Source organism: Monodelphis domestica, chromosome 5 (genome assembly GCF_027887165.1).
Source record: "Monodelphis domestica isolate mMonDom1 chromosome 5, mMonDom1.pri, whole genome shotgun sequence".
Taxonomy (NCBI): Eukaryota; Metazoa; Chordata; class Mammalia; order Didelphimorphia; family Didelphidae; genus Monodelphis; species Monodelphis domestica.
The window spans coordinates 103035718-103048065 of NC_077231.1; the positions used below are offsets into that span (position 1 = coordinate 103035718).

Consider the following 12348-nt stretch of genomic DNA (forward strand, 5'->3'; position numbering starts at 1 on the left):
ACAACAATTTGTTCAGCCTTTCCCCAATTGAAGGGCATCCCCTCATTTTCCAATTTTTGGTCACCACAAAGAGAGCAGCTATGAATATTCTTGTACAAGTTTTTTTTCCTTATGATCTCTTTGGGGTACAAACCCATCAGTGCTATGGCTGGATCAAAGGGCAGACAGTCTTTTATCGCCCTTTGAGCATAGTTCCAAATTGCCCTCCAGAATGGCTGGATCAGTTCACAACTCCACCAGCAATGAATTAATGTCCCAACTTTGCCACATCCCCTCCAGCATTCATTACTTTCCTTTGCTATCATGTTAGCCAATCTGCTAGGTGTGAGGTGATACCTCAGAGTTGTTTTGATTTGAGATTTAGAACACTAAGAGATGTAGAACACTTCTTCATGTGCTTATTAATAGTTTTGATTTCTTTATCTGAGAACTGCCTATCCATGTCCCTTGCCCATTTATCAGTTGGAGAATGGCTTGATTTTTTGTACAATTGATTTAGCTCTTTATAAATTTGACTAATTAAACCTTTGTCAGACGTTTTTATGAAGATTGTTTTCCAATTTGTTGTTTTCCTTCTGATTTTAGTTACATTGGTTTTGTTTGTACAAAAGCTTTTTAATTTGATGTAGTCGAAATTATTTATTTTACATTTTGTGATTCTTTCTATGTCTTGCTTGGTTTTAAAGTCTTTCCCCTCCCAAAGGTCTGACATGTATCCTATTCTGTGTTCGCCTAATTTTCTTATAGTTTCCTTCTTTATGTTCAAGTCATTCACCCATTTTAAATTTATCTTGGTGTAGGGTGTGAGGTGTTGATCTATTCCTAATCTCTCCCACACTGTCTTCCAATTTTCCCAGCAGTTTTTATCGAATAGTGGATTTTTGTCCCAAAAGCTGGGATCTTTGGGTTTATCGTATACTGTCTTGCTGAGGTCACTTATCCCGAGTCTATTCCACTGATCCTCCTTTCTGTCTCTTAGCCAGTACCAAATTGTTTTGATGACTGCTGCTTTGTAATATAGTTTGAGGTCTGGGACTGCAAGGCCCCCCTCATTTGTGTTTTTTTTTCATTATTTCCCTGGATATCCTTGATCTTTTGTTATTCCAAATGAACTTTATTATGGTTTTTTCTAAATCAGTAAAGAAAATTTTTGGGAGTTCAATGGGTATGGCACTAAATAGATAAATAAGTTGGGTAGGATGGTCATTTTTATTATATTGGCTCGTCCTATCCATGAGCAGTTAATGTTTTTCCAATTGATCAAGTCTAGTTTTAGTTGTGTGGCTAGTGTTTTGTAGTTGTGTTCATATAGTTCCTGTGTTTGTCTCAGGAGATAGATTCCTAGGTATTTTATTTTGTCTAAGGTGATTTTGAATGGGATTTCTCTTTCAAGTTTTTGCTGCTGAGTTGTGTTGGAGATATATAGAAATGCTGATGACTTATGTGGGTTTATTTTGTATCCTGCAACTTTGCTAAAGTTGTTGATTATTTCAATTAGCTTTTTGGTTGAATCTCTAGGATTCTTTAAGTAGACCATCATGTCATCTGCAAAGAGTGATAACTTGGTCTCCTCCTTGCCTATTTTGATGCCTTCAATTTCTTTTTCTTCTCTAATTGCTACTGCTAGTGTTTCTAGTACAATGTCAAATAGTAGAGGTGATAATGGGCATCCTTGTTTCACTTCTGATCTTATTGGGAATGCGTCTAGTTTATCCCCATTGCAGATGATATTAGCTGATGGTTTTAGATATATACTGTTTATTATTTTTAGGAACGACCCTTCTATTCCTATTCTTTCTAGTGTTTTTAATAGGAATGGGTGTTGTATTTTGTCAAAGGCTTTTTCTGCGTCTATTGAGATAATCATGTGGTTCTTGTTGGTTTGCTTGTTGATGTGGTCAATTATGTGGATGGTTTTCCTAATATTGAACCAGCCTTGCATCCCTGGTATAAATCCTACTTGATCATGGTGGATGACCCTTCTGATCACTTGCTGGAGTCTTTTTGCTAGTATCCTATTTAAGATTTTTGCATCTATATTCATTAGGGAGATTGGTCTATAGTTTTCTTTCTCTGTTTTTGACCTGCCTGGTTTTGGAATCAGTACCATGTTTGTGTCATAAAAGGAGTTTGGTAGAACTCCCTCTTTGCTTATTATGTCAAATAGTTTGTATAGTATTGAGATTAACTGTTCTCTGAATGTTTGATAGAATTCACTGGTGAATCCATCAGGCTCTGGGGATTTTTTCTTAGGAAGTTCTTTGATGGCTTGTTGGATTTCATTTTCTGATATGGGATTATTTAAGAATTCTATTTCTTCTTCTGTTAGTCTAGGCAGTTTGTATTTTTGTATATATTCATCCATACCACCTAAATTGGTGTATTTATTGCCATATAATTGGGCAAAGTAATTTTTAATGATTGCTTTAATTTCCTCTTCATCAGAGGTGATGTCCCCCTTTTCATCCTTGATGCTGTTAATTTGCTTTTCTTCCTTCCTTTTTTTAATTAGATTGACCAGTACTTTGTCTATTTTGTTTTTTCAAAGTACCAGCTTCTTGTCTTATTTATTAAATCAATATTTTCAATTTTATTAATTTCTCCCTTAATTTTTAGAATTTCTAGTTTGGTTTTCTGCTGGGGGTTTTTAATTTGATCGCTTTTGAGTTTTTTTATTTGCATTTACAATTGATTGATCTCTGGTCTCCCTAGTTTGTTAATATATGCACTCAGGGATATGAATTTACCTCTGATTACTGCTTTGGCTGCATCCCAAAGACCTTTTTAGTTTTTAAGAGAGGAAGGGGATTGCTTTTTTTTTCTGGGCTTAGCAAAGGCTCCATGGTACTGTGGCTGGGGGCTGGTAGCAAGTGGGAGGCAAGGGGGAGCCAAAGAAAAGGGGAGCAGGATTCAAATGGGTTTGAATGGAGAACAGAAAGAGAATGGTGAAGATAATTTGACCTTGGGCAAGTCATTTTATAAACCTGGATCTTAGTTTCCTCAGCTATAAAATGAGGTGGTGAACCCTTAAGATCCCTTCTAGCTCTAAATTCATGACCCTCTCTGGGCTTTGGATTCCTCGTTTGGAAAACGAGGGGATTGGGCTCTATGACCTCCAAGATCATTGCTGTCTCTTAGTCTACTATCCCAAGAAGAATGAGGAGGGAAGGCTATGGAACCCTGAGGGTGAATGAAATTGGAGGAATGTATGATGAGGGAAAAACAGAGGAGAGGGGATGGGGGAGCAGGGCTTACCTTGGAGGAGGGGTAGCATCCTGTGGGAAGGATTAGGACTCCCCAAACACACAGGTGTTCATTCATACACATGTTTATGCATACACTTTCCCCATATCCCTCTGGTCATAAACATGCAGACAATTGACCCATCACTCAGATATTCACATCACAGCTTCCCCATTTGTGTTCTCATCCTCTCAAAGTCACACATCCAGGCCATTCTATGTTACTCTTGGCCTTCACCAACCCTGACCAAATGTTTGGCTCTCTCCTCAGTGCTGAAGCTGCTGAAGATGGCCACAGGGATGCGAGCCCTGCTGGACACGGTGGTTCAGGCCCTCCCCCAGGTAAGGCAGTTTTCAGCCTGGACTCCAGAGCTTTGACTCAAGGATAGGAGAAAGGGTTTGAGTCTGAGCTCTGACTACCCACTTAGTCCCAGGGTAAGTGATTCCAATGTGGTGTCTTAGTTTCCTCTTCTGAAAAACCTCTTAATAAAGAGTAAATGGGTTTAATGGCAGGAAAGAACTGGGTTTGAATCTTACGACTTATACTTATCTTGACAGCCACAGCATAAGGACCAGCTTAAGAAACATCGGCCCAGAAGTCCCATCTTTCTCAGTCTTTTATGTACTGTTTCAGACATGGAGAGAAGTTGATGTCTTTGTTTGAGCTGCCTTCTTGTTACTGCAGCTCAGCCACCCTGCCTCCCTGATGGTGTTAATAGCTCCAGGTGTGGAGAGCCCATATTATACCTCTATACAGCTTCCTCTTCTAGGGGATCTCATTCTGGTTCCATTGGCATGTCTGGAAGGACCTGGGGTGGGTCAATCCCTTTCTCTCCTCTGTGAAATTCAGTTTCCTCATCTTTAAAATGATGATCTATCATCCCTTTCTTCCATTATGGTTATGCAAATGACATGAACTAAATGTTGCCAGAACATTTTGTAAACCTTAAAGCTCTATAAAAATCAGTTATCATTATCCTTGTTATTTATTTATAAATTTATTAATCATTTTATTTGGTCTTAATACTTGTAGCAGCAGCAGCAATAGTATTATCATCTTATCTTCAAAGATGCTAAGATAGACATAGTCCTGGAACAAGTCACTGACTCCCTGATGGGGGATGTGATGATTTCCCCACTTTTGAATTGCCAACAATTTAAAGCACAGTTGCTGAGAATTTGGGTGCTACCCACCATATATGGCAGGATAGCCTTCTGGGACATGAATCCCCTCAAAAATATCTCCAACCAGTGGTCTTCTAACCAGTATGTATGTTAACACTGGCAGTGATGGGAGTGGGTGGGAGGTCTCACCACACTTTCATTTGGAGGTAGCTCTAATTGGTAGAAGATTTTCCCATACATCAAACTGGAAACCTGCATCTCTAACATAATTTCCACCCATTGTTCTTGGTTCTACTTCCTGGGGACAAGAAGAGCAAGGCTTATCCCTTTTTCCCTTGAAAGCTCTTCCCATACTTGAAGATGCTACCAGTCCCCATCTCCAGCCCCCTCACATCCTGGTAATGTCTTTTCTAGATGCCACTCAACTTTCCATTGTCTATGGTAAAATGTGGAAATAACTGGGTGTAGATTTTATAGATGAGGAAATGAAAGCTTAGAAAAGTTCTATAATTTGCCCCAAACCCCACCTGGGTCTGAGGTAGACCTAGAACCCAGGACTTCAAATCCCTTGGTCTTGTGTTATCTCTCCCTTTTTTCTCCCTCTCCTTTTCCTTTGGGTCTCCTTATACTTCCTCTTTGCCTCTCATTCCACAATTTCAGAGATCCCTTGCAGCCTAGAGAGGTAGGCTGAGGCCACCAATGAGAAACTGATTAGGAATAAATGTAACTTAACCTTAAAAAGTAAAAAGAACAAGTCTAAGAAGGGGGAGATTTGGCCTGAGATCAGTTCTTGTGTATAAAGGCCTGGGAATTTGGGCAGGCCCCAAGTTCAATAGGAGCCAACCACATGATAAAATCAATCAGAAAGCCAATGCAATATTGGTCTGTCTACCCAAAGCCTGGTATCCAAAACAAGGAACATGATCATTCATTGAAATCTGTGCTCTAGAGTTGAATTCAACATGGATTAAGCTCCCACTGTATGCAATGTATTTCAGGTATGGAGCGGGGTGTGGGGCAGTCAATTCAAAGACCTAAAGCTAGGAGATAGAAAGGCAGGAAGGGGCCAGGTGGGGAAGAGACTTTTCTCCGTGGGGTTACTCTCTTCACAGACAATATATCTCATAGTCCTTCTATCAGTCTACAAGCATTTCAGTGCCTACTATGTGGCAGGCATTTTGCTAAGCAGTAGGAACACCTAGAGGATCAAAAGACAATCTCTGCCTTAAATGAGGACCCATTCCAACGAGGGAGGCAATATGCAAACCACTGTGTGTATATATATATGGTATATAGGGTACAGACAGAATCATGGGTTGCCATTGGCTACCTTGAGTGGGATGATGAACTTTTCCCCACTCAGCTGGTCTAATTCTTGGATGAAAGACATACCATACAATGCTGGGCCATATCATAGACTTCCCAATTTGGTGGGATCAATCAGAGCTAGTGTACTGCTGTTATGGCCTTTGAGAGCCTGGGCCACCTCCACACCACAATATTACATCTAAGTAGAAATGTCCAGTGGGTGGCCATAGAAATTAGCATGGAGATGAGAGATGGAATACTGAATGGTGAATAGGCCAAAATGACTGTATCATTGCACTCAAAGAAAGGAGTAATATGTGAAAAGACTAAATGTGGATCCAGGGATTGCTAAATCCTGCCTATGACATTTACTCCCTGTGTGACCTTGGACAAGTCATCTTTAATCTACTGAGGCCTTGGTTTCCTTATTAAAAACGAGGGGGTTGGACTTGATCTTTGATCCTTTGATTCTCATAACTAAAGATGTTGGTTGGGGAATCTTTCAGCCAGAAATGATGATGGAAGCCAAGAAAATGGATTGGCTCTTAGAGGAAGAGAGAAGAAAGAAAGAGAAGGTACAGGCAGAGGGAATCAAAGCCCTGGATTATGGAATAGTCAAAGGATACCATAGGACAAATAGACAAATACCATAGGAAGGTATAGGAGAATGGCAAGAAAGGGTACAGCATATGGCACAGTGGATAGACAGCTAGCCCTGGAGTGTGGAAAGGCTTGCCTCATGGCCAACTTTTGGTATTTCGTGGCTATGTGTCCCTGGGTAAATCAGCCTCTCAGGGCCTTAGGAAGTTCTCTAAGCCTCATAAATTGGGGAGTGGGTGCTCATCTACACTAGTAAAGGATGCTTCTCCATTGGGACTTCCTTAGGCCAATGGAATCACAGATCCTGTCCAAAATGAGCCAACCAAAAGAGTGATCAAGTTGGGAAGTCTCTGATATGGCCCAGCATTGGATGGTATGTCTTTCTTCCAAGAATTAGACCAGCTGTCTAATTGTAAGAGGAAGGGGGTACTTCCAGTCACTCAGCACACATTTATTAAGCAATTATTCTGTCAGATCCTTTCCTGAGGGCTGGGGGGACAGAGACACAAGTCCAAGAGTCTTTGTCCCCAATAGCATAAATGCTGCCAGAGAAGACAAGGACTATGGAAGCCAATAAGTTTCCCTGGCCCTGCCCCTTGCCAAGCAGCCTCATTGCCCTTCCTAACACATCTGTTTTTCTTTCAGGTGGGTAACCTGGGTCTCCTCTTCATGCTTCTTTTCTTCATCTATGCTGCTCTGGGCGTGGAGCTTTTTGGGAAACTGGGTGAGTAGGGAGGAGATGGCAGAAAGAGGGAGGGGTGATTTCCCATTACATTGCAAGGGTCAAGTCTCATCCTGGGTGTGAATTGTCTCCTTCTTTCTGAGCAAAGTTTAGGGTCCCACCAAGGGAGCCCCAAGTCCCTGCTTGGAAACCTGGATCTAATGCTGGCTGAGGGAGCACATGGGGATCCAGCATTTTGCTGCCTGGGCCCTCTGCTTGTTATCTGTAAAACAGGGGGACATCTAAAGGCCCTTCTAAGTCCTAAGATTTTGTGCTTTCTCATGTTTTAGGATTGTCGGGGAAAATAATTGTTTTGGGGCTGGGGAGGTTGTTTGCTTTGGAGCACTAGCCCTTACACTCTAGGAAATCTGCAGCTGGTGAAATCTTGAGATGTTGGTCATATCAAGGAACCCAAATAAGGGTCTTGACCTCAAAGGCAACCTTAACTCAAGGGCAGAAAGTCCACAGGGCACAGTCAAGAGAGGACTTGGTTAGGAGTTCTGGGTTCAAGTCCCAACATTGCCATTTGGTCCTTGTGTGACTTCTAGCAAAGTGATTGCCTCTTTAGGCCTCAGGTTCCACATCAGTAAAATAAGGAAGTATGACTGAATGGCTTCTGAGGTCCCATCCCTCTCTAGACCAGTGGTCTTAAGTGTACGGAATGGAGAGGGGAAAGGGGGAGGGGAGACAGAGAGACAGAGACAGAGAGAGAGAAAGAGGAAGAGAAGGAGAGAGGGGGGGAGGGAGAGAAGAAAAAGGAGAGGGAGGAAGAGGGAGAGTGAGAGAGAAATAGAGAGAGAGGGAAGGAGGGAGGGAGAGGGAGGGAGGGAGAGAGTAAGAGGGAGGGAGGAAGAGAGGGAGAAGGAAGGAGGGAGAGAGAGGGAGGGAGAGGAGAGAGAGGGAGGGAGGGAGGGATTGAGAGGGAGAGAAGAAAAAGGAGAGGGAGGGAGAGAGAGGGAGAGTGAGAGAGAGAGAAATAGAGAGAGAGGGAGGGAGAGAGTGAGAGGGAGGGAGGAAGAGAGGGAGAAGGAAGGAGGGAGAGAGAGGGAGGGAGAGGAGAGAGAGGGAGGGAGGGAGGGATTGAGGGAGGGAGGGAGAGAAGAAAAAGGAGAGGGAGGGAGAGAGAGGGAGAGTGAGGGAGAGTGAGAGAGAGAGAAATAGAGAGAGAGGGAGGGAGAGAGTGAGAGGGAGGAGGGAGAGAGTGAGAGGGAGGGAGGGAGAGGAGAGAGAGATTTGGATTCAAAAGACTTGGGTTTGACTCCCAGCTTTGCTCACTATCTGTGTGACACCAGACTAATCCCTTCCCTATGTGGGCTCCAATTTCTTTGCCTGTAAAGTGAAGAAGCTGAGCTATATATCTCTAAGCTGCCTTCTAGCTCAAAGTCCTGTGATTTCACTTATCATTTGAACTTCGACAAAGGTGTCATGTTCCCAAGGTAGCATATTCCTAATTCACCATTAGAGCAATCCCAGCCAGAAGCATTCATTTAGAAGAGCCCACAGAGGTCATCCAACTCAGCCCCCTCTTTTTGCTGTCAAGGAAGCAGTCCAAGAGAGGTTCAAGGACTTAGCCAAGGGCACACAACCAGTTAGGGGCAGAAGCAAGAGTCAAACCCAAGCCCTCTGACTCCAGACACAGCCATTCTACCACACTGTACTTCTTCCTTGAGCTTATTCTGCCACGAAATGTGCCGGACACACTTCAAAGAGCAGAAGTCTGGCACAGCAGATGGAATTATGCTGCCCACTCTCACACTCTCCCCCACAGTCCCAGTAGGCAAGAATTACAGCTCAGCCTGACCTAGGAATGAGGTCACTCTAGCCTACCTGCCCCCATGAGTGTCTCCACTGGCCAGAGCAGGTTTTGCTTGGGAGTGGGGGGCTTCAGTCCCCCACTGGAGGTCTGTGAAGCTGAATCCACTTCTACAGCATTTTTCCTTCCTTTTCTAGTGTGCAGTGATGAGCACCCCTGTGAAGGCATGAGCCGCCATGCCACCTTTGAGAACTTTGGCATGGCCTTCCTCACCCTCTTCCAAGTCTCTACTGGGGACAACTGGAATGGGATCATGAAGGTAAATGGGGATAAGGAGGAAGGGGAGGGTGGTGGAATGAGGGAGGGAGGGAAGGAGAGATGGAGGGAAGAGGGGATGAACAGAGGAAAGGAGAGTAAAACAGTTGGAAAAAAGAAAGGATGGATAAGAAGGGATGGAGGAAGAAGGAAGGGACAGATTGAGAAAGGAAGGGATGGATAGAAGGGAAGAAGGAAATAAGGAGGGACAGATGAAGAAAGAAAAATAAATAAATGCTGGTTTAATTAATTGGAGAAGGAGGAGGAGGAAGAAGAAAGGGAGGAAGGAAGGGAAAAAAAGGGCAGATGGGGGGGGGAATGAACAAAAGAAAGAAGGAAGAAAGGAACTATGTTCCTCTCAGAATTCTGCAGGGTTGGGGAACAAGGTTAAAGAACAAAATGATGAAAGGATTTTCAAGATAGGTACGGTCACATTTTCAGCAATTCAATTCCCCTTTCCCTCTAACATGCCATGATTTGGGGTTTCCAATCTACTGAGTCAGGCAGGGTTAATCACACAAAATCCCCTAAAATAAGTAAGGGGAGAAACTAGGCTGGCCACTTTTCTCCTTTTTCTGAGCCTTGTTGTCATGAAATGGATGTGGATAAGACAAAAAAAGGCAAAAAGCGAAAGAGAGATGAGGAGAGAGAGAGGGAGAAAGAGAGAGAGAGAGACAGAGAGAGGAGAGAGACAGAGAGAGAAAGACAGAGAGAGAGAGAGAGAGAGAGAGAGAGAGAGAGAGAGAGAGAGAGAGAGAGAGAGAGAGAGAGAGAGAGAGGGAGAGAGGGAGAGAGGGGGGAGAGGGAGAGAAAGAGAGAGAGACAGAGAGAGAGAGAGAGAGAGAGAGAGAGAGAGAGAGAGAGAGAGAGAGAGAGAGAGATTAGATGGCTCAACGAATTTCTAGCTAAGCCTAGAAATGGGAGGTCTTGGGTTCCAATGTGGCCTCAGACATTCCCTAGCTGTGTGACCCTGGGCAAGTCATTTAACCCCCATTGCCTAGCCCTTACCACTCTTCTGCCTTGGAACCAAGACATTAAGACAGAAGGTAAGAGTTTTTTTTAAAAATGGAATGGATCGCCCCATTGGCCAAGGGCTCACAGCTATAGATACGGGTCCCCTGGGTTCTGCCATGGACCCTCCTGAGAGACTAGGGGAAGGGCCTGGCTGGGGCCCCTGGCCCGGGTCCCAAGGGCAGCAGGCATGACAGCGCCCTCCTCTGCCCTGTACCCAGGACACGCTGCGGGACTGCACCCATGATGAGCGGAGCTGCCTCAGCAACCTCCAGTTCATCTCGCCGCTGTATTTCGTCAGCTTCGTGCTCACGGCCCAGTTCGTGCTCATCAATGTGGTGGTGGCTGTGCTGATGAAGCATCTGGATGACAGCAACAAGGAGGCCCAGGAGGACGCCGAGATGGATGCCGAGATCGAGCTGGAGATGGCTCACGGCCTGTGTCCCCGGAGCTCGGGCTCCCCGGGCTCCGGCAAAGGCGGAGGCTGTGCCAGTGGCGGGGGGACGGGAGGCCCTCCTCCGGCCGAAGCCGAAGCTCGCCGCTGCGTGCGCTGTTACTCCCCGGCACAGGTAGGGCTTCCTCGGTGCTCGCTCCTGCCTGGTTGGACGTGACCTGCACGGGGGCTGACTGCCGTCTCAGGCGGGGAGGATGGATGGGCTGGCCCAGCGGAGGCTTGGCTGAGCAGGAATCCAGGTCTGGGCCTGGTGAGAGCGCAGGCCCGGGGGGCGCTGTAACAGCCAAGGAGACGTGCCGAGCTGGGCCGCGGAGCGAGCTCTCAGAGTTGAATTGGGGTTCCTGGAGTGAGTGAGCCCTTGAGGGCCAGGACAGGGGCACGTGGCCGGGCTGGGTAGGCCCCAGGGACCGGCAAAGGTGACTGGTGAGGATGCAAGGCTGGCGGCTGCAAGAAAGGTGAGGGGTCTTTGGAGGGCCCAGAGCAGGAGCATCCCTCGACGTCGAAGGCCGGCTCTGGCTGGGTAGAGATTGCTGTGGACCCGGAGGCCTGGTGTGGCAGAAGGAGTGATAGGACACCTTTCCTAACACCAGAGGGGCTGGCTTCTTTTTTTGTAAGAGTGAGCAAAACTTGGACAGATAGCAGAAGATATGAGTTCAAATCCGGACTCCCCTACTTACTAGCTGTGTGACCTAGAAAAACTCTCCTCCCCTTCATGGGCCTCAGTTTCCTCCTCTGTAAAATAAGGGGGTTGGACTAGGGAATTTCCAAGCCTCTTCCGACCTGAGTTCTTATGAACTCCCAACCCTGCCCCCGGCTCTAGGAAGACCTCACTTCCTGTCCCTGACTGCCACTTCCTGTCCCTTCTGCCCCTCACTTCCCACCCGGCATCACTGGCATCTTCGACTCCTTCCAATAATTTCTCCCCTCCCCCTCCCCCCTTCCTTCTTGTCCCCCCCTAGGAGAACTTGTGGCTGGACAGTGTCTCTTTAATTATTAAGGACTCCTTCGAAGGAGAGTTAATGATCATCGATAACCTGTCAGGCTCCGTCTTCCACCATTACTCCTCGCCGGCCGTGTGCGAGAAGTGTAACCATGACCAGCAAGAGGTAACCTTTGGGCAGGGGTCCTGGGTAGGGAGGGGGCCGCTCCCCCACCCCCAGGCTGGCACAGGCTTAGGCAGCAGCTGCGCATCTGTCCAATCATCAGGGCTGTCTTCCTTGTCAGGGTCGGTTGGGGAGGGGCTGTGGGATAAGAGGGCAGAGAGGGACGCTTTGGGTGTGGCGCCTGTGGGGCAGCCTGGCAAGATGTTACCAAGAGCTCCAGCCCCTCGGTGTGATCCTCCGTTGTCAGGACAGCGGCTTCTGTCCATTGCTGTTTGGCTAGGATTTCTGGAGATTTGAGTTCAAATCCCGACTCCATCTTTGACATTCTGTGCGACCTCGGGCAAATGATTTGACCCATCCAGGTCCTGTTTTCTTTGAGGGTAAAACAGAGTTATAGACCCTGCCTGACCCTGCCCTGGCCCCCCCACGGCATTGTTATAAGAAGAAAATGAGGCAATAGACCAAGAATGGGTTTTGGAAACTGGCGGGCAATGGGGGTGGGGAAGGGTGGTCAGAACTAAATGAGCGGTTTTTGTAAGTGGGCCAGATGGCACGAGGTGTGACAAGTCTTTTAAAGACTTGAATTGGGGAAACAAGAGAGGAGCTAAGCCGCTGAGCCATGGCAAGAGAGCTGCAGAGAAGCTGGGAGTGGGTTCCTAGGATGGATGTGCAAGCTGGATTTGGAAGGAGAGACCACACTAAATGTTAGCTTCCTG

At 46.1% G+C, this 12348-nt stretch overlaps 1 protein-coding gene across 5 annotated transcripts in view; it reads left to right on the forward strand.

Annotated features, from left to right (window-relative positions):
- CACNA1I (calcium voltage-gated channel subunit alpha1 I) overlaps positions 1–12348 on the forward strand; it is a 172792-nt gene that overhangs the window by 138497 nt on the left and 21947 nt on the right. For 4 of the 5 annotated variants that reach the window (XM_056798972.1, XM_056798974.1, XM_056798975.1 and 1 more), the window contains 5 exons: positions 3514–3584; positions 6921–6999; positions 8947–9068; positions 10297–10644; positions 11489–11635. In XM_056798972.1, coding sequence (XP_056654950.1) covers positions 3514–3584; positions 6921–6999; positions 8947–9068; positions 10297–10644; positions 11489–11635 — 767 coding nt within the window. The remainder of the gene's footprint in view (positions 1–3513; positions 3585–6920; positions 7000–8946; positions 9069–10296; positions 10645–11488; positions 11636–12348) is intronic. The other variant, XM_056798973.1, reaches the window with a different exon arrangement.